Source organism: Aquarana catesbeiana, linkage group LG02 (genome assembly GCF_042186555.1).
Source record: "Aquarana catesbeiana isolate 2022-GZ linkage group LG02, ASM4218655v1, whole genome shotgun sequence".
NCBI lineage: Eukaryota > Metazoa > Chordata > Amphibia > Anura > Ranidae > Aquarana > Aquarana catesbeiana.
Window position 1 is genome coordinate 653,324,383 of NC_133325.1, and position 19,033 is coordinate 653,343,415.

A 19,033-nucleotide genomic window follows, 5' to 3' on the forward strand; every position below is an offset into this window, starting at 1 on the left:
TATGACACACACAAGGAAGTGGATTTTGATTGATAGTTGGAAGGTACAGTTGTAAATTATCAATAACTTTCTGTTCAGGCCGATCAACTTAGTTTGATCAAATCCAGTCTAAATTGAGTCTAAATCAGAAGGGAAGTTATGGCTTTTTAATTATTTGCTGATTTGATCATTTTTAATAAATCGCACATCGATTGGATAATAAAATCAAAGCATGCATTTCCACCATAATCAGATATAACTGCTTGCTGACCCTTGTTTCATGAGCAATACATTGATTTCAGTGAACCACTTCAGCCCTGGAAGGATTTGCCCCCTTAATGACCAGGCCATTTTTTGCGATACGGCACTGCATCGCTTTAACTGACAATTGCTCAGTCTTGCAACGTTGTACCCAAACAAAAATGATGTCCTTTTTTCCCCACAAATAGAGCTTTCTTTTGGTTGTATTTGATCACCTCTGCGGTTTTTATTTTTCTATTTCTTTTACTTTTTGCTATAAGACATATCCCAAAAAATATATAAAAAAACAAATTTATTCATCGGTTTAGGCTGATATATATTCTTCTACATATTTTTGATTAAAAAAAAAAATCACAGTGTATATTGATTGGTTTGTGCAAAAGTTATAGCGTCTACAAAATAGGGGATAGATTTATGGCATTTTTATTATTTTTACTAGTTATGGCGGCGATCTGCGATTTTTAGGGGGACTGCGACATTGCGGCAGATAGATCGGACACTTTTGACAATTTTTTGGGACCATTGACATTTATACAGCGATCAGTGCTATAAATAGCCACTGATTACTGTGTAAATGTCACTGGCAGGGAAGGGGGCGATTAAGGGGTTTAGTGTGTTCTCTGGGTGTGTTCTAACTGTAGGGGGGGTGGGCTTACTGGAACATGACAGAGATCACTGTGCCCGATCACTGGGAACAGTAGATCCCTGTCATGTCATCTGTCAGAATGGGGAATCGCCGACCCACAAGCTGCCATACCGCTACAGCGATTTTCGCAGGAGAGCCGACCTGCCGCCGTATAACGACGGCGGCTGGTCGGCAAGCGGTTAAAGTAAATGTTCGGCCATAACCTAACAGGTGCTAAACCTACTCGCAGCCACATTCTAAAACAAATCTATCTAGCTCTGTAAAGAAGAAATCACTGTACTTACCTGTCCTGCAACTGCTCTGGTTTGGTCTCACCCTGAGCTGTCAGTGGCGGCTTTACTATGTGAGCATGTGCAGAAGAGGCAGCCGACAACGGAATCCCCATAGCAACTGTATGGGTGACGCCACTTCACAGCCGTTGTCGGTTCTCTCCTGCACACAGCTTCTTCTGCTGGAGACCAGACCGGATCGGCTTCAGAAAAGGTATATATAGCGATTTCTTTTTTTACAGGGTCAGATCAATTTGTTTTAGAATGTGCCTGCGAGTAGATTTAGAGTTAGTTAGGTTTTGGGTGAACTTCCACTTTAAGGCATTTTTCCGGCAAGGGGTTAAATCACTTGCTAGCAAGTGATAACAATCTTGTAGTACAGCCTCAGCCTTGGATTGTTGTGTCCACTCTCATCTTTCTCTTTTAGTATTCTGATGTCTAAGCATTGTATATATATTTTCAGCTGCAAGAAGAACTCTGGTTAGACATCAAAGTTTCCCCCTAGCTGAGGTAGGCAGAACGATGACCTACATAGCATATTGCTTATGCTATTATTATTTTTTTTAGCTGCTCTGGGTCAGGATCTTAGACATCTAAGAATTAACCACGTATGTGTCTGTGCTCTTACGAGTCTATAAAATACTATGAAACTATGTGCACTTTTTTTTTACCAGAACAACTGAATTTTTTTTTAAGATTTCTTAATATTAAAATGAAGTTCCTGTAATAAAAGGCTCAGGAAAATGCAATGATGCATACAAAAGATATTTTATAAAATTGCAGCCAATAAACTCTAGGCGGGCTCCTATCCAACCAGATGCTTTTTGTAATTCATATTTTTTAAACCAGAAATTCATATCTTTTAGTGCCCTTGGATTAACAGGTAATTAATATTCTAGTTTTCTCAGAATAGAATAAATATACGCTATTGCTGTCAGATTATGTTGTATGAGATATGTGTGCATGCATCCCTCACAGCTGGTAGAGTACCAAATAATGCAGTAAAGTAGGGTACTGTCATGTCTACAATCAAGAGAATGCTTTTAGAAAGGGCATATTATGATGTTAAGAGGCACTATTTGAGAACTGCTCTAAAAAAAAAAAAAAAATAACATTCTAATGACCATGTTTCAAGCTGACATGCTTCTTAAAGTGTTAGGCTGGGTTCACACTAGAGAAGTAGCGGCTCACAGCAGGAGTCCGGTGCGTCTCAATTCATCGTTTCAGGTCCGAATTCAACACTAATTTTTGGCCGAATTTGGACCTGAAACGGACCAAAAGACGCACAGGGCTCTTGTGCAGTTTGCACTGAAGCCACTGCGTAGATGTGTGAACCGGCTCCATAGAGAGCCAGTCACAATCTCCTGACATGCAAATTGGATGCGGAGAAACTCGCATCCAATTCGCAATAGAGTGAACCCAGCCTTAGGCTGAAATTGGACCTGAAATGGTGAATGGAGACGCACTGGACTCCTGCTGTGAGCTGCTGCGATCTCTAGTGTGAACCCCGCCTTACTAAAGGTATTTTTTAAAAATAATAAACATGTTACGCACATGCTCTGTGCAGTGGTATTGCACAAAGTAGCCCCGAAACTCCTCTTCCGGGGGGGGGCGCCCATTGGCGATCTTGGCTCCTCCTTTTCTTTGTGTGCCCCCATAGCAAGCCACTTGTGCATGCTCTCTCCCAATCTGTGCTTAGCCACGCCCACCACTTCCTTCTCACTGAGCCAATGGTTCCTACTGCTGCCTGAGTCCCTGTGTAAAGAGAAAGAGAGGGAAGAGGAGATGCAGCCGTACACAGTGCTGGATTTATTCTCCCCTCTCTTCCCCTTCACACAGGGAAAAGGGGGGGACAGAAAGCCATAAAATGTTTTTTACCTTAATGCAAGGAATGCATTAAGGTAAAAAAAACATTTTGGCTTTAGAACCACTTTAATGCATACTTCTCACATCTTTCAGCTTGTTATAGAAAATGCTATAAAGTTGACCTTGTCCTTTAATATAACTTGAGAGGTAAAATAGCTCACTGATGTCCAGTTCATTCCCATCCCGGGACTTTGCTATATGTACAATTGAACTATGTTGCATGCCTTTGCTTGATTATAATGCAGTGGGGGTTTATAAAAACTTTTCATTGGAATTTATATATTGGTGTTTTAGTGCTAAACTTTGCTGAACAGTTCACCATTTTTGGTAACCGTTTCTCAGTTTTGCACTCAACATTACTTGCTATGTTGAGGGCTTCAATTAATTTAATCATTTTTATTTAATTTCAGTAGTCTTTTGATCATCAATATTGAGTCTATTTCTATTAATTGGTTCCTCCCAGGATAGGTGGAAAATGCTTATCGCTTTAATTGTTTTTAGCTGTGGGTTAGGGTTTTTGGGGTATAGTTATGTGAATAAAGATATTTTTGGTACATTAAGACCCCTGTCACACGGGCGGACCGTTCAGGTCCGTCTGTCAGTTTTTTAGGGAGACCTGAACGGACGCTCCATACAGGTCTATGGAGCGACGGATGTCAGCGGTGACATGTCCGCTGACATCCGACCCGCTCCGCTAAAGTGTGACGGAGGAATACCCTACTTTTAAATCCATCTGCGGATCGGATGAAAACGGACTCTACAGTCCGACTTCATCTGATCCCCCATTGAGGAGAACAGCACTCTGACAGGTCGGTACCTGCACAGTGTGCAGAGACAGACCTGTTATCTGCCTGCTCAACGGGGATCGACGTCCGTGTGAAAGGGCCCTAACTGATTTTTGTGCTTTGTATTGGTGAGTTGTTTTTTTTGTGTGATATCGGAAGCTCCTTATATATTGTTGCTTTCATTATATCTAAATAGCTCAATTGTGTTTGTTTAGAACCACCCACCTTGCTCCCAAGCAACAGTGAAAAAATGAATTTTGCATGTGGTATAGTTTCCATCTGTTACAGGGGAACACCCTGAGAAAATGCCCTTTCAACATATTTGAACTGAAAAGCAATACTGTACATCAGAATCTGGTTTCAATTCAAGACTTATAAGCATCCCTTTCTCATCCTGGTATACCTATGTAAATGATTTCCTTTTCAAACACACCACATTCACTAAGCCCTTGGAAAGAGAGTGCAACTGCACTTGCAAAGTGCACAGTCTATTTACCTTTAGTAAATCAACCCCATTGAGTCAGTTATACCTTCTGCATCATACCAAAGTGTGCTGAATGTGAGGTCCAAAAGCTGATGTTTAACCAGAAGTGAGTTTTTCCAAACAATGAGCAGAAGCGCAAAATAAGATCCACCAAGGAAAGGCCTAAACAGAAGAATTCGAGGTGTATGGACTACCCTACCCAAAGCCCTGATTTGTTTCCAATTGACATTAGAGGGATTTTGAAACGGGCAATTCTTTAAAGGAAACCCACAAATATCTTCCAAAGAAGGATATGGTCAGAAATATCATCTGTCGATGTCAGACTGCTGGGCAGTTATACAAAATGCCTATGAAAAGTCATTTCTGCTTCAGGGGGCAATTTAAGCTTTTGATGCCAAGGGTGTACTTACTTTTGCACAGAATTGTTACATTTAATAATATTTTTGTTGAATAAATCATTGAAAAAGGCATTTTTTTTCTCAAGTAAATCACATTTGCATGCATTGTTTGAGTAAATATCTTGTGTTTGCCTGTTCAAATATATGTTACAAAAAAGTCAATTTCCATGGAGTGTAAGATTTTTTTTTTTTTCATGATTGTATACCATGAGTTGGGTTGCACGAATTTGCAAAAGGCTGTGAATAGGGCATTACAGTTTTTAGTAAGCCTAGAATGCCTTCTGTAAAAATGTTAATTGGGGAAGTCAAAACCCTTATAACCGTAGATAAGGGTATAGATAACATAGATTACTCTGCCATTTGCCATTAGAATATTCAGAAGTCAACTTTTGGTGCCTCACTCAAACTTAAAAGAGAAGTTCACCTTTCCCAAAAAAAAAAAAAAAAAAAAAAAAAAAAAAAAAAAAAAAAAAAGCACATTTTTTGCAGGTAAAAAAAAAAAAAAAAAAAATTTGTACATTTATTGTTAGGAGCCTGTAAAGCATTGCACCCACGATTAGCAGATCATGAGTGTAATGTCACAGTTGGTGGTTATCGGGGAGGTGCGGAGGCTGGTGCATCTGTAACCATGTTACACCGTGAATATGTGTGCAACATGTTACAAAATTTGAATTTATCCTTTTATGAGTTAGCCAGTGCAGAGTGCAATGATGAAGTGTAGTAAGCCACACTAAGCAACCAGATTTCAGTTAACGGTAGTAAAATGAGTTAAAAATGGTTTCTAATGAACGCTTATTGAACACTACATATTAATATTACATATGATAATTCCCAGTGAACAGTTTGTGTTGGGCTGATTTACTAAAACTGGAAAGTGCAAAATCGGGTACAGCTCTGCAAAGAAACCAATTCGCTTCCAGTTTTTTTTTTTTTTTTTTTTGGTCAAAACTTAATTGAACAAGCTGAAGTTAGAAGTGATTGGTTTCCATGCACAGCGGCACCAGATTTTGCACTCAGTTTTAGTAAATCAATCCCTTTATTTTTTTAAATCTTCATCAGTTACTACAGTCAGGAGTAGAGTTCTTCCCTCTGCCATGCCTCAATTTTGATTAGTGAGGACACCTATCATATTTATGGGCGAGTTTCAAAATGAGCATGTGTACCCTTTTCAGGGCTTTAGAGGCACTCCTAACCTCCTTCTAGGGCACCAATAGACATTTTAATAGTTTCAAATGGTTTAGATCTTTAAAATAAAAGCTGCACTGAAATATATAGGCTGCCATTGGGGATTTCTTATTCTTCAAATATTAATTACCTAGCTATCATTATCCACTAGTTTCAAACATTCACTGAACTGGAGCAAAAGTGAGGATCAGGAGCTCAGACTGCATTGGCTACAGACCTTTTTTGGTAAATGCTTAAGCCAGGAGACTGTCAACTAGAATTTTGTAACACGGTCATCCTCCATATATCCATCAGTGACCATAGGAGCCCTTTAAACAGTGGTGAAAATATATGCATTTTGCTTTGATAACATGCTCATCCTAATATGTTGCAGTAACACACTCTCCTAAAGCACTGCATTGTGTGGTACACCTGTGATGCCATTAATTGGAAATACCACCCCAATCCATTAGGTACAGTAAGTGCTGATCAACCTACCAAATCCCCCCCTTCTAAAATAAACTGACTGCCTTATCGCAAAACACAAACTTGTGAAAAAGGGAGGTTTTTTTTAATTCAACCTATGACATGCCAAATATTCATTTGCGTGCAGTAATGCAACAGAATGTATAGACGTGAAGGAAGCTTAAAGCGGAGTTCCACCCAAAAGTGGAACTTCTGCTTTAAGGCCTCCTCCCCGGCTCCCATTTGAGAAACAGAGCTTTTGGGGAGGGGGGGAGAGCAGGTACCCAAATTTGACAGGTATCTGTTCCCACTCTCCTGAATTTTTCTGGGACATATTACTGGTCAGACACAGACTGCAGCGCCACTAGCGCATGCGCAGTGGGCACCTGGCTATGAAGCCGCAAGTTTTCACAGCTGGGTGCCCATAGTAGAGATGCCTGCGCTGCCACCGCGGGAGGACACAGGGAGAACAGTGCTGCGGTGAGTACACTGCTGGACCATGGGACAGGTGAGTGGCTGTTTATTAAAAGTCAGTAGCTACACTTTTTGTAGCTGCTGACTTAACAAATGACTGTAACTCCACTTTAAGTAGGGCCCTTTCACACTGATGCACTGAAAAACGCATGTCACCTTTTTAATGCATTTTTGGTGCTTTTTCTGGTCGTCCGACTCCTGTGAAACATGGATATAGGACTCAAAAACATACCAAAAACACAACTGCGGTGCATTTTTTATGGGTTTCCCACTGATTTCAATAAGAGGCAAACTTTTGTTGTGCTTTTGAAACAGGGCACCAAAGATGCAGCATGCAGAACTTTCCAAAATACACCATATCCGACGAGCATTGATGTGAAGAGTTCTACTGGATCTAAAGAGAAACATTTTTACTGCATTTTTGTTCTGCTTGAAGCTGCACAGAAGTACAGCAAAAACACATCAGTGTGAAAGGGCCCCAAGTGACAACTATAGTAATATTAGTAGTAATAAAATGGGGACTGTCATTGCTGACTTCCTTTTGAAAATATGAGTGACTGACCTGGAAGAAGCACATGCAAACTTGTTCTGGGTCAGTGACTTGGATAGTATCAAATGCATTAGAAAAAAAAATGTATTTTGAGAAGAGGTCAGCAAAAGCAGCCTTTATACTTGCTCACTACAAGATACCTAGGAATAACCAGAATAAGCTGCAAAATAAATTGCAGGGGATAAGTGACAGTAACATGGTTATGAAGGAGAAAGTCTTATGGTTATCCTAATGCCCTTCCTGTGGGAGAATAAAAGGTCACTACTGCAATATATAAATTAAGACATAAATATCATCGCAAAAAGGTTTATTTTAGATACAGAAAATACAGAATACAAACGTTTATTAGGAAAATATAATTGCAATTTAAATCTAGTAATATAAGCACACCAAATGTAATAAAACAGAAGTATGTTATCTTCAGGCTCCAGTGTGTCCAGATGATGTCTCGTAGCGCCCAGTACACTCATCCATAAAGTAGGAAACACTACAGCTTTCAGTCCTGTCTAGTAGTGCTTTCTACTTTATGGGTAACTGCACTGTATGTCAGATCTTCCATCCATTCGTGTCTTCACTGCTTGTCAACCTCTGAATAAATTTCTAATTTATAATACAGTACAGTCATGTTCCAAACTGGCAAATTTACATTTCTGGAACAAACCCACATGCAAAATATTTTACAAAGTACAGTGGTTTACTCACAATAAAGCTAATCTACAATTTCAGAAAATCACATTTCATACCTATTCGCCATCAACCAAAAGGTAAAATAATAAGGTTTGCATAAAAAGTTACTAATACAATGACATATAGGGGTTGATTAACTAAAGGCAAATGGATTGTTCATTTTGCAGGGGAAGTTGAACCTTGCAAGAGAAGTTTCCCCTAGAGCTTAGTGAATGAAATTTGTTTTCAAAGACTACCCAATCATGTACAAGGAAAAAAAAAAAAAAAAAAAACCCCCCCACACATTTTTACATGATAGAAGTCAGCAAAGCTTCGCCTCATTCACTAAGCTCTGGGGAAAAATCCCTTGTAAATAGTTTGCCTTTAGTAAATTAGCCCCATAGTCCTCATTCTTGCTATAGTCGGTTTACCTAAATGTTCTAATCTGGTTAGGTTACAATAGAAAAGTTAAAAGATTATAGGGTTTTAGTGTGCAATCAACACGTGAGCCCCACCATCAATTTCTGGTGACATTGCAAATCTAAGTATACGGTATAAGGAATCATATTTTGTTGGGAATGTACACGGTATAAGAAATCATATTTTAATTGGGAAGGTGTTTAGACACTTGACCTATAACTGAAAAGGGTTTGCGGGAAGGAACAACATTTTATCGGGAATGCGTGTAGACATTTAGTTATTAGTACTTAGGGTCAACACCACCATTCCTACTTGCATATATTATGGCTTTATTAATTAGAAATATAAATGGTTCTCATTGCCCTGTAGAAAAGGGCACACTCCTGCAATATGAAATGACTGCTGGAGAACAATACAAACTGTACACTCAGTAATTCCATGCTAGGTTGGTTCTCAAGAGAGGCTTTTCTAGCACATTACATAAAAAATAACTTTGCTCTCCAATATGACACGCAAAGAGTAGAGCTAGGAATAGCTGCAGAGCCAGAGGTCAACAACTTGAATAAAGACAAAAAAAAAACAGGTAATATACTATACGGCAAAATTTTCTTCATAGTGCACTGCATTTCTGTTTTAGGAGGGTGATGTCTCGTAGCGCCCAGTACACTCATCCATAAAGTAGGAAACACTACAGCGTTCAGTGCTGTCTAGTAGTGCTTTCTACTTTATGGATGGCTGCACTGTATTCCCAGGATCGAGGCGGTGGGTGAATCTTCTACTTCTTTCCTGAGCAGATCCAAAGTCTATAGTAAAGAGAAGTTATTCCTAGATCTGGTGAATACTTACCAGCTGAAGCTGTAAATACTTATGTGGACCACTAACATGCTTGCTGATACTTTTCACAAGGTTATTAAATATCTGGGGGGAAAAAAAAAAAAAGACATTGTAAAGTTTCAAACACACATGCCTTATCAGATAAGATATTGATTTTTTTCTTGGTTGGTTTATCTTTCATCACAAAGCATCAGGGTCCTTGCACATGGGTGAATTGATAGGTCTTGTCAGGAATGCCTCTAAACTCAGCTAGCTGTGTCAGCTCAACATAGTGAAGTGAAGACAACATGCATTAATTAGCCTGTGTGCTAGGACGCTGTAGAATTTCTTAGCTGTATTGCTCACAGCAAAATAAAATGGGGGAGATGTTGAATTTAAAAAATTGCAGAGATGCTCTGGAGATAAAATTATATTTTTAAACACATATGGCCACAGCTGATCTAGATTTTGAGTGCAGTATACAAAAGTCTCAGCCAGGGAGTACAGCCTAAACTGGACACATTCTTCATGACTTTTTGTAAGGCTATGTCATCCGATTAAACAACTCCTATAGATCAAAAGAATGCGGAATAAAAGATAGATTACTATAAAGAGAATGGAGACCCATTTTATTTGTGTGCAAACTACATTTATAGCAATTCTGTTCTGCACTGTATTAGGAACCACATGTTTATGTCCGATGGTATGTTTCAAAGCAATGCTACTCATTGGCCCAAATTCCAAAAGCATCAAACATGATCCTGCAAATACATCTAAATTTATTTTGAATATGATCAATGCAACAATTAGCTGTAAATAGCAATTTATCAGTATATAAATTATTTATCAACATGTAAAATGATCACACTTACCAGTGAAGGCTTAAAATAAATATTGAAAACACAGGACTGTGTGTAAAGTAATCTTAAAGCAATTAGTTGAAAGAACATCTATGTGTATGAAGTTATACAGCAAAAGTTATGCATTACATGAGGGAAATGCTACAATCAAAAATATTCCTTCTATAGTAAAAAAAAAAAAATATATATATTGATGGTTTATAGCAATCACAGGTTCAGCTATGAAAAAGTCAAAATCACCATGTACCTCCCAGCTGTACTGGGATTTAACTGGCCTTTCTTACAAAATGATTTTCTTTCTATAGAAACATTTTGATGGTTTACAGCTGGTTATAATATGAAAGCCAGAATTACCTATTTTTCTATTCCCATCTCTTGGTTACTGTATACAGTACTGATTATTTAAGAGAAACTTCCTCTCAACAGTTTGCCATATTTGTGGCCTGGTTCTCAGTATTACAGAAAATCCTCCTATGCACACATCTGATATTGGCAGGCCTTTCAGATACTACATCTACTACCTGTAGACAATATTCAGTTTCGTAACATTTATAAAAATGCTTACATTATGAGAAAGGGGAAGAATATTCTAGAACTAGCAATGTCTGTTTGCACTTCCTTTTATTTCTGTCACAGGCCTTTAAATGTCAGCAGTTACAGATATGTTGTATTCTGTTGGTAACAGTTATTACTTTTCACTAATACAAGTTATTTAGATTATATTTACAGCTTATATGGAGCATATCACACAACTGCATTTAGAATAAAAAGTACATTTCTTATGAAAGTTTTTTTTTTTTTTTTTTTTTTTTTTTTTTTAGATACACTATAAAAAGCAAATCTTAAATGACAAACTTTTAGGAGATGGTGACTTAACATTATTAAATTATACTTTTAAGACAAGTTAAAGACTAAAACTAGCTGGCATTTAAATCAGAAAATAATATAGGTGTTGGTAGAAAACAAAGCTTATACCACCACTGTTATTTTTGAAAGAACAAAGTCTTGGGGTTCAGTTTTACATATTTAAAGCTAGTTTTAGGTTTCCAGTCCATAGCAACACATACAGCAACCTAATATTTGATGAAATGACATACTATTGGTGTAAAGAAGATCTAGAAGTTAAGCAGCAAGAATCATTGTCATCAAGCAGTCAATAATTCAAAATAATAGGTGGTTTGATAAAGTCTCAGAATACTGTAGATCATGAATGATGATACAGTACAGACTATATTACAGATGAAAACTGTTACAGCAAAACCCTTTCCCACTGCAAAGCAGGTGCAGCATTTCCAAACCAGGCCAGATACCTCCAGTTCTTGAAACCACAGCTAAACTTCCAGGTGTCATCTTCAACGGCTCTGAACTTCCTGAACAGATGAATTAGATGTTCCTTCAGTGACATGCACCAATAATCCTGTCTGCAGTCTGTTAGCCTGCACCCCCATTACTGAGGACAAACTGTCTCAGTGTATCAGTTATAAGATCACCACCTCCCGCCAAACTGGGTTTCACTTCTGCTTTTCTCGGATTCATACAAGTGTTCACTTTTCACAGAACTTGTATATTACCAGAATGTAAAATGCCAGGAACTGGTGCCCAAGTAACAAGTAACTGCATTTCATCATATGGAAGGCAGCAGGAGAAACACAAGTGGAGCTTTGCATTTGCAATGTACAAACTCAGATATATCGGGAACTAATGGAACAAACTGCAAAGGGCATGCATTTTTCTTCAAGTGAAACAGAACTGACATTTTCATAATCATATGGAGTTAAAGCCTAGGTTAGCTTTGAAAAACACTTTATTATGTATATTTGTGGACTCTAAAAACTTGGAGTTTTTCTTTATATAAAAATGTGAGCCATTCACTTCTATCAAAGTCCAAAAATGACATATACATTAGGTGTTGTCTTTTGCTCAGGCAAATAAATACATGGCTTAAAGGGCACCTGGCAAATATAATGCAAACACTTGGCTTTGCAGTCGTGTACTTAAGTCATATGCACTGCAGTCAGTGCTGCAACACAGTTACTTAAAGTTTACTGCAAGCGGCACCTAGGCACAATACAGTCTTCCAACGCAGACAGTTAATAGGAGACATAGAACCTTTTTTTTTTTTTTTTTTTTTTAGGTCATCCAGTAGCTTTTTAGGCTTTTTTTAGGCCATCCAGTAGCTACTTTTTTCCAATTTGGTGTGGAGTACAAGTGCATTTGAGGGGACTTTAATGTTAGGATAACATTTTGGCAGATTAGACTACAGTTTACAATACACAAAAATATGGGCCAGAGTATAGATGAGGGGTTAGGAAACAGTTTTGACAATCTACTGTGCTATGAGGACCTGCACTCAGGTGTAGTAGAATGAGGACACCAATGTGCTTACTGCTGCAGTAGATTTAAAATAAGTGCATCTTTAAACAACGGTTACATGGACACCAAATTTTATATGCCAGGGACTAAAATTGATGCGTAGATAAATAGGCCTTTACACATTTAAATGCATCTTGTAAACTTTGTGTTGACTGATGGACTGGACACAAAAAACATATGCCTTGATGCAGTATAGAATTAGGGAGAACAGTATTGATATGTAAAAAACAAAGTCCAAATGCATAACAAAAAGGAATAGCATAAATTAGTAAAAGCATAGCAATTCATATTAAAAAAAAAAAAAAAAAAAAAAAAAAGGGGGGGGGGAGAAGAACAAAGAAAAACTAGTCTGGCATTACTTTTGTTTTTTTTTTTTTAGGAATTCAGTACTATACAGCTCAAGATGATTGCAGAAATCTTCGTGTACTTGCAACACAGTTGAGCTCGGCCCGTAAAAAAAAAATTTTTTTGTTTCCAGAATTACAACATTAGAACAAGCTTTCAGGGGCGTCTACTCTTTTTCCCAGTGACTTGCTTGGACAGAGAAAGGAGGTGGATACCCCTGAATACTTGTCATGTTAGTGCAAACTAAAGTATCACAGACAGTACTGAACAGTTTACAGCAAATGGCCAAACTACCATTTTAATAAGGAACTACTGTGAATGATTGGAAAGGTTTCATCAAATGTAACCTTTAAAAGAGTGGTAAAGGAATTCTGTTTTTATTTCAATGAAACTGCAGGAAAAAAAAAAATATAATAATAATAATAATAATAATAACCCATGTAAAATAAAATAAACTCTAGGTTTTAAAAATTAAATTTTTCAAATGATAGAAAGTTAAAGTGTCTAAATCTTACACCACCATCCATGTACTTACTGTAGGCATCTCTTGCTCCGGGTAATTTCTGTAGATACCGGTTTTCGTCTGACTTCACTGCTCACATACTGCCACCACCAAGGACCGATGGGTAGAAAGGATCACAGGCTGGCCAGCTTACCCTTTTAAGCATCTCGCAATAGCCACGTCACCAACCACAGATAGAGGAACTATACTTGGTCCCACCCATAAGCCGTACATTGCAAAGTAAATGCCTGTGGAGAGCGCTGTGGGTGTCGCAAGTGAAGTCTTACACAAAGAGGCCGATAAAAATGCAGTGAAAAACAGCTTGACATTTCGGTAGAAGTAAAAGCAAAATTAACAGGAAGTCATCTGAAAATTGCTCCTCTAACAAACAAGGATAACTAGTTTTCCTGTGCATAATCCCGTTTGTAGTCTGGTATTACCCAATTGCATCACAAACACTTGGCACATTATACAACACCTACACAGGCCACAGTATCAATTCAATTATTTTTCCTGCAAGTCACTAAAAAAGACAGTAGATTAGGAGCAAGCTGATAGCGCCATTGCCTAACCAGATCCACAAGACATGTCCATCTGGTCCCCACACATACTTTTATGGATTACCAAACTCTTGCAGCTTATCCAAAGTCTAAAAACTGCCAGCCACTTCCACCCTCCACCTTTTAAGCCTCACATTTTGCCTAGATAAGCAGTTTCATTCTATCCAAGTTGAGACCATGTAAACATCATTGCCACTAGAAAAGCCTGCAAACCATTTCGCAAGGGTCGGAGGAGCAAGTGACACCAATATGTAGGGAACAGCGAGGTGTACAAAACTGGGGAGTTTTACAATGACAGTCAGCACTTGTGTGTAGAAGCTGCTACAGATACACGTTATCTGCAGAAGCAGCTTCTTCCACAATATGCTGTGGTTTGCACACACTGGAGAGGAGCAGGGGGGGGGGCTGGGTGAGAAGTCAGAACTCAATATCCAGCAGTGCGGATTGGCAAAAAAAACGTATATCGCATCTGCCCTTATACCTTTACTGTAAATCACTTTTACATACCCTTAGAAACTTTAAACCATATTCAATATAAGTTCACACGAACATAATAAAATTTAATATATATTAAATTTTATTATGTTCGTGTGAACTTATATTGAATATGGTTTAAAGTTTCTAAGGGTATGTAAAAGTGATTTACAGTAAAGGTATAAGGGCTATCCATCTATCTCATACTGATCGACGCATGTATGTTTTCATCACATATAGTAGTAATTATGCACTGAAGCACAATCAAAAGTAAATTAACTGCCATTACAGAGACACTGGAAACTGCAGCACAAATGCAGTCACCCCTTTCAAAATAAGTATGAAAATGGTATTTAAACATACTTCTATGGAAGTACGTTACCTCTAAACGATCAGAAATATCGGCAAGAGCGTTAGAAAAGAAAATGATAAAACTAGCTTCCTGCCCACTCTACAAAGCTTCTCGTTGTGTCCCCATCCGCCTCACCACACAGGAAGTGACAAAGCTTGTTGCGACCTGCTGCTTTTTTGGACGGCCAGTTCACCAGAAATAGTTATACCCTTATATGGAAATACGCGGAGTACACCATTCTTAAACACTTACCGTAATTTTTTTACGCATCCGTCAGAAAAGAAAATCATCAGACTTTATTAGACAAACATATCATAGGAAGATTACTAAATGTAATAATAGAAAGCCATGTTGGGTGTTGTGGACAAATTGAAGACATCACTGATAGTGTAGCAGTTGCAAATCACAAAGAAACAATACATTTCATATTTTTGTTCATATTTTTTGGGCTATTTGGGTGAGGCACAGGAAAGCGATTTAAAGCTTTCAGCAACGCCTCTCTTTCCGTTAGATTCAGTTCTGCTCTCACAGTAACTGTCAGCCACTTCCTCTCCAGAGCCACAGTAGACTAGAACGTATGACGTATCTGTGGTATAGAATGGGTTAAGAGCATACTTTGATGTTGCTAGTCAAAGTTTCACACTTACTGGTTCTTTTAAACTGCATGTAACTGAGTAGAGTTTTTTTTTTTAACTCAGGGAGTGACCCACTGCGCTGTTTGCAGGTCATGTATTTTGACGAAGAAAATAAAAAAAAAAAAAAAATAAAAAAAAAAAAAAGGGAAGGAAGGAAGAAATGACAAGGCGATCAGGATTAATACATCTTTATTTTGTCCCAAAACAAACCCCATTCTCCTCCACCAAGGTCTCTTTCCTTGATAAAAAGACAGAAAGATGTGAAGTGTCTGTAGGTGTGGCGGGCTGAGTGGCACAACCCTTCCCCCACTGCGGGGAAACCACAGCCTCAGCAACATAACAGGAAAATAAAACCAACGGAAGAGAAGACATAGACATCAACCCAATCTCTGCTCCAGCCCTTCTTCTGCAGTCATGTCTTGATAGCGGTGTCTCTGGATTTGTAAACCACCCCACGGCTTTTCAGCTCACGCACAATACCTAAAAGAGAAAACATAGCTCCATCATAGTGCAGATGCAAGGATAATAGATATGTGATGAAACGGCAGGTTATATATATTATAAACAGAACTGTCACTTGCTGCACAAACAATAACAGTAAAATAGGTCAACTATAGGCTTGCCCACTATTTCCTACACAGCAGTGTCTTCAGACAGTAGGTTCTGAAAACCATATTTTTACAGTGGTTTAGGTTTAAAGTGACCCTCTTGACAGAAGCACAGACCTTATTAAAATGCTAGCTGCCTGGCTAGTATGCAAACACTCAAGTTGAAGTAATTGAGTTACTGACCTACAAAAAAAAAAAAAAAAAAAAAAGCGCCTATCCAAAAAGTAGTTCTAAAGTCACAACCTCCCATCTGCATACTGATTCTGGGTTAGTAACGCAAAGTATTGACAGCAGAGGGTCAGCATGACAGCCAGCATTTCCAGAGAGCGGGAATCAATGTCAGTCTCCATGTGTCTCAAAAAAGGTTTCCTTTAAAAGTAAAAACAGGGGAATGGATACTGGAAAAAACCTTAAAACCTTTAGAATTTATGAAAACAGCAAAACAAAAAATGTAATATTTCATCTTAGAAGTCTTTAGATGCGGTGGCTCCATTAGTGCTCTTTCAGGTTTTTTTTTTTTATCTCCTATATTTTTACCTGATGATCCTGCCAGTAACACTGTCCCTCACTCATTGCACTGTATCAATGGAGGTGCAGCACTATCATCTAGGATGAAAAGTATAAAGGACTTCACGCCTCCCCCTCTCCATCATCACATAGGAGAGAGGAGTTTTGTAGTCCTAACACATTTCTAATAACGTTGTGTGAGACAAGAACGTAGATTTCTGGCAGGATCAACAGTTTTTGCACTCCTGAATGATTTACAAAAAAAAAAAAAAATTTAAAAAATTTCAAATTCAAATGGCATTCTTGACAAACCAAATGGGAACACATATCCAAACCTCATTGTTGGGGTTTTATATATGCTTTAAACAGTTCTTTTTTACAGTACAAATTTGTTCTTGCTCAGTAGCAAATGTTTGATATAAATTTGTGGTACTTTAGTTAAGTCTTTGATAAGTTGTAAGATCTTCACACAGACTGTATACACAAAAAGATATGCTACAGAACATAAAGCAAATAGTTTAGAATTACATTTTAATAAGAGGAATTTGAGATTATATTAAAAGGTCTTATTGAGAGAAAAAGCTACGCCAATAGCACCAAAGAAGACCTACGTAATGTATTTATTAAAGTGATTGTAAATCTATTCTTTTAATACTTACTCGCTCTGTGCAATGGTTTTGCACAGAGCAGCCCCGATCCTCCTCTTCTCGGCTCCTCTTCTGGCGCTCCGGGCTCTACTCCCCCCCACCCCCCACCAGTGCCCCCATAGCAAACCGCTTATGGGGGCAGTCCTGAGGACTCAGCCCCGCCCCCTCCTCACTGTCTGCTCTCGGGCACAGTGCTGGATCCAGATCGGGCTCCCTATAAGGGAGGGGTGCTGTGAGCTGTACACAGGTGGTTTTGTACCTTAATGTAGAGAGTGAATTAAAAGGTAAAAAACCTTCAGGGCTCTTTCACACGAAGGCTCCATATGTCCGTTTTTCATCCTTCCGTTTTCGGATGAAAAACGGACATACATGTATCCCTATGGAGCGTCGGATGTCAGCGGTGACATGTCCGCTGACATCCGACCCGCTCCGATCCGAAAAGTGTAACGGAGGAAAACCCTACTTTTCCATCCGTTTTCGGATCGGATGACGACGGACTCTACAGTCCGTCATCATCCGATCCCCCATAGGGGAGAGCGGCGCTCTGACAGGTCATTTTCCTGCTCAGCGGGGGATCGGCGGAGCGATCCCCGCTGAGCAAGCGGGTGTTCACGGGGCGGATCATCATTGATCTGCCCCGTGTGAAAGAGCCCTAAGCCTTTAGAACCACTTTAACAACCAGAAAAATGTTAAATCATTTAAAACAGAAAAAAAAAAAAAATTAATTTTCCTAAAGCTCGTAACTGATTATTTCAATTACTTATTGACACTGATAAGGATAGGGTAAAACAGGAATTGGCGCGGGAAGTATTTAACCTTACCAGAGTATTGAAAAGAAGAAACCAGACTGAGCGTCAGCAAGCCCGGTATGTGCTAAACAGACACGTGCCACATCAATTTATGATCACCCTCACAGCACCAATAGGTTTTCGATAAAACCATCTAAAAAAGGTTATAAAAATAAGCTCAAGGCACATTGACAGACATTAATCCTACCTTGTGGTAGGCGTCCTGTAACAGAGACTGCATACACTCCTGGCTTGAAATTAGCTGAAAGAAGAGAAAACTCATTACTAAACATGTAAAAATTGAAAAAAAAAAAAACAAAATGAAAATTTTTATATAAAAACCATTATCATCTTATTAGCATGTAATGCCTCAAACATCTATATCAGTGGTTCCCAACCTTTCCTATGCCCCACATTTCCCCTAGAAAATAAATAAATTAATGTGTGCACGCCCTACAAAAGTAAAGGCACTGGGGCCGGTTGGGTGGGAGTTGGCGGTAAAGTGTCGCACTTTTCGTCCGCTAGCGGGGCGCTTTTAAACCCCTGCTAGCGGCCGAAAAAAGGGTTAAAAGCTCCCGCAAAGCGGTTTGCAGGTGCTTCGGCAGCCCTGGCCATTGGTTTCAATGGTAGGGTAAACCGCACACGTACCGCCCTAAAGATGCTACTTGCAGGACTTCCCCCCCCCCCCCATCCTGCAAACACATCGCTCTAGTATGAAAGCACTCGGGCTTTCACACTGGGGTGACAGGAGAGGGTTTTTTTCAGGCGCTATTTTTAGCCCTTTAGCACCTGAAAAACACCCCAGTGTGAAAGTAGCCTTAAATCAAAACTAAGGATAGAGAAGTCAAATTTCTAGTATTTGAAAGACAAACTGAACCATATACATTACTGCAGGTGAACAAAATGTACTTAAAAAAAAAAAAAAAAATTAAGTTCCAACTGGTAGGAATATGTATTCATGATCCGTTCTTCAGAAAACACCAGGTCTTCAGCAACAAACTATCCATCAAATGTTATAAGTAAAATAATATACAATATCTCACAAAAGCGAGTGCACCCCCTTATATTTTTGTAAATATTTTATTATATCTGTCAGTGCTCGAGACCATAAGCTGCACACTGCATCAAATTGGTCTGCATGG

At 38.7% G+C, this 19,033-nt stretch overlaps 1 protein-coding gene and 1 long non-coding RNA gene across 2 annotated transcripts in view; both read right to left on the minus strand.

Moving 5' to 3' along the window:
* Window positions 1-7,631: 7,631 nt before the first annotated feature.
* On the minus strand, window positions 7,632-14,250 carry LOC141128901 (uncharacterized). The gene is made up of 2 exons (XR_012241746.1): window positions 13,354-14,250; window positions 7,632-9,345 (listed from the first exon to the last, which is right to left on the minus strand). It is a non-coding gene; the product is annotated as an uncharacterized lncRNA (long non-coding RNA).
* Window positions 14,251-15,513: 1,263 nt separating this feature from the next.
* Window positions 15,514-19,033, minus strand: part of SUPT4H1 (SPT4 homolog, DSIF elongation factor subunit) — a 30,424-nt gene continuing 26,904 nt past the window's right edge. Inside the window, exons 4-5 of the mRNA XM_073616537.1 lie at window positions 18,100-18,153; window positions 15,514-15,821 (exon numbers count right to left, since the gene is read on the minus strand). Coding sequence (XP_073472638.1) covers window positions 15,754-15,821; window positions 18,100-18,153 — 122 coding nt within the window. The 3' untranslated portion in view covers window positions 15,514-15,753. The remainder of the gene's footprint in view (window positions 15,822-18,099; window positions 18,154-19,033) is intronic.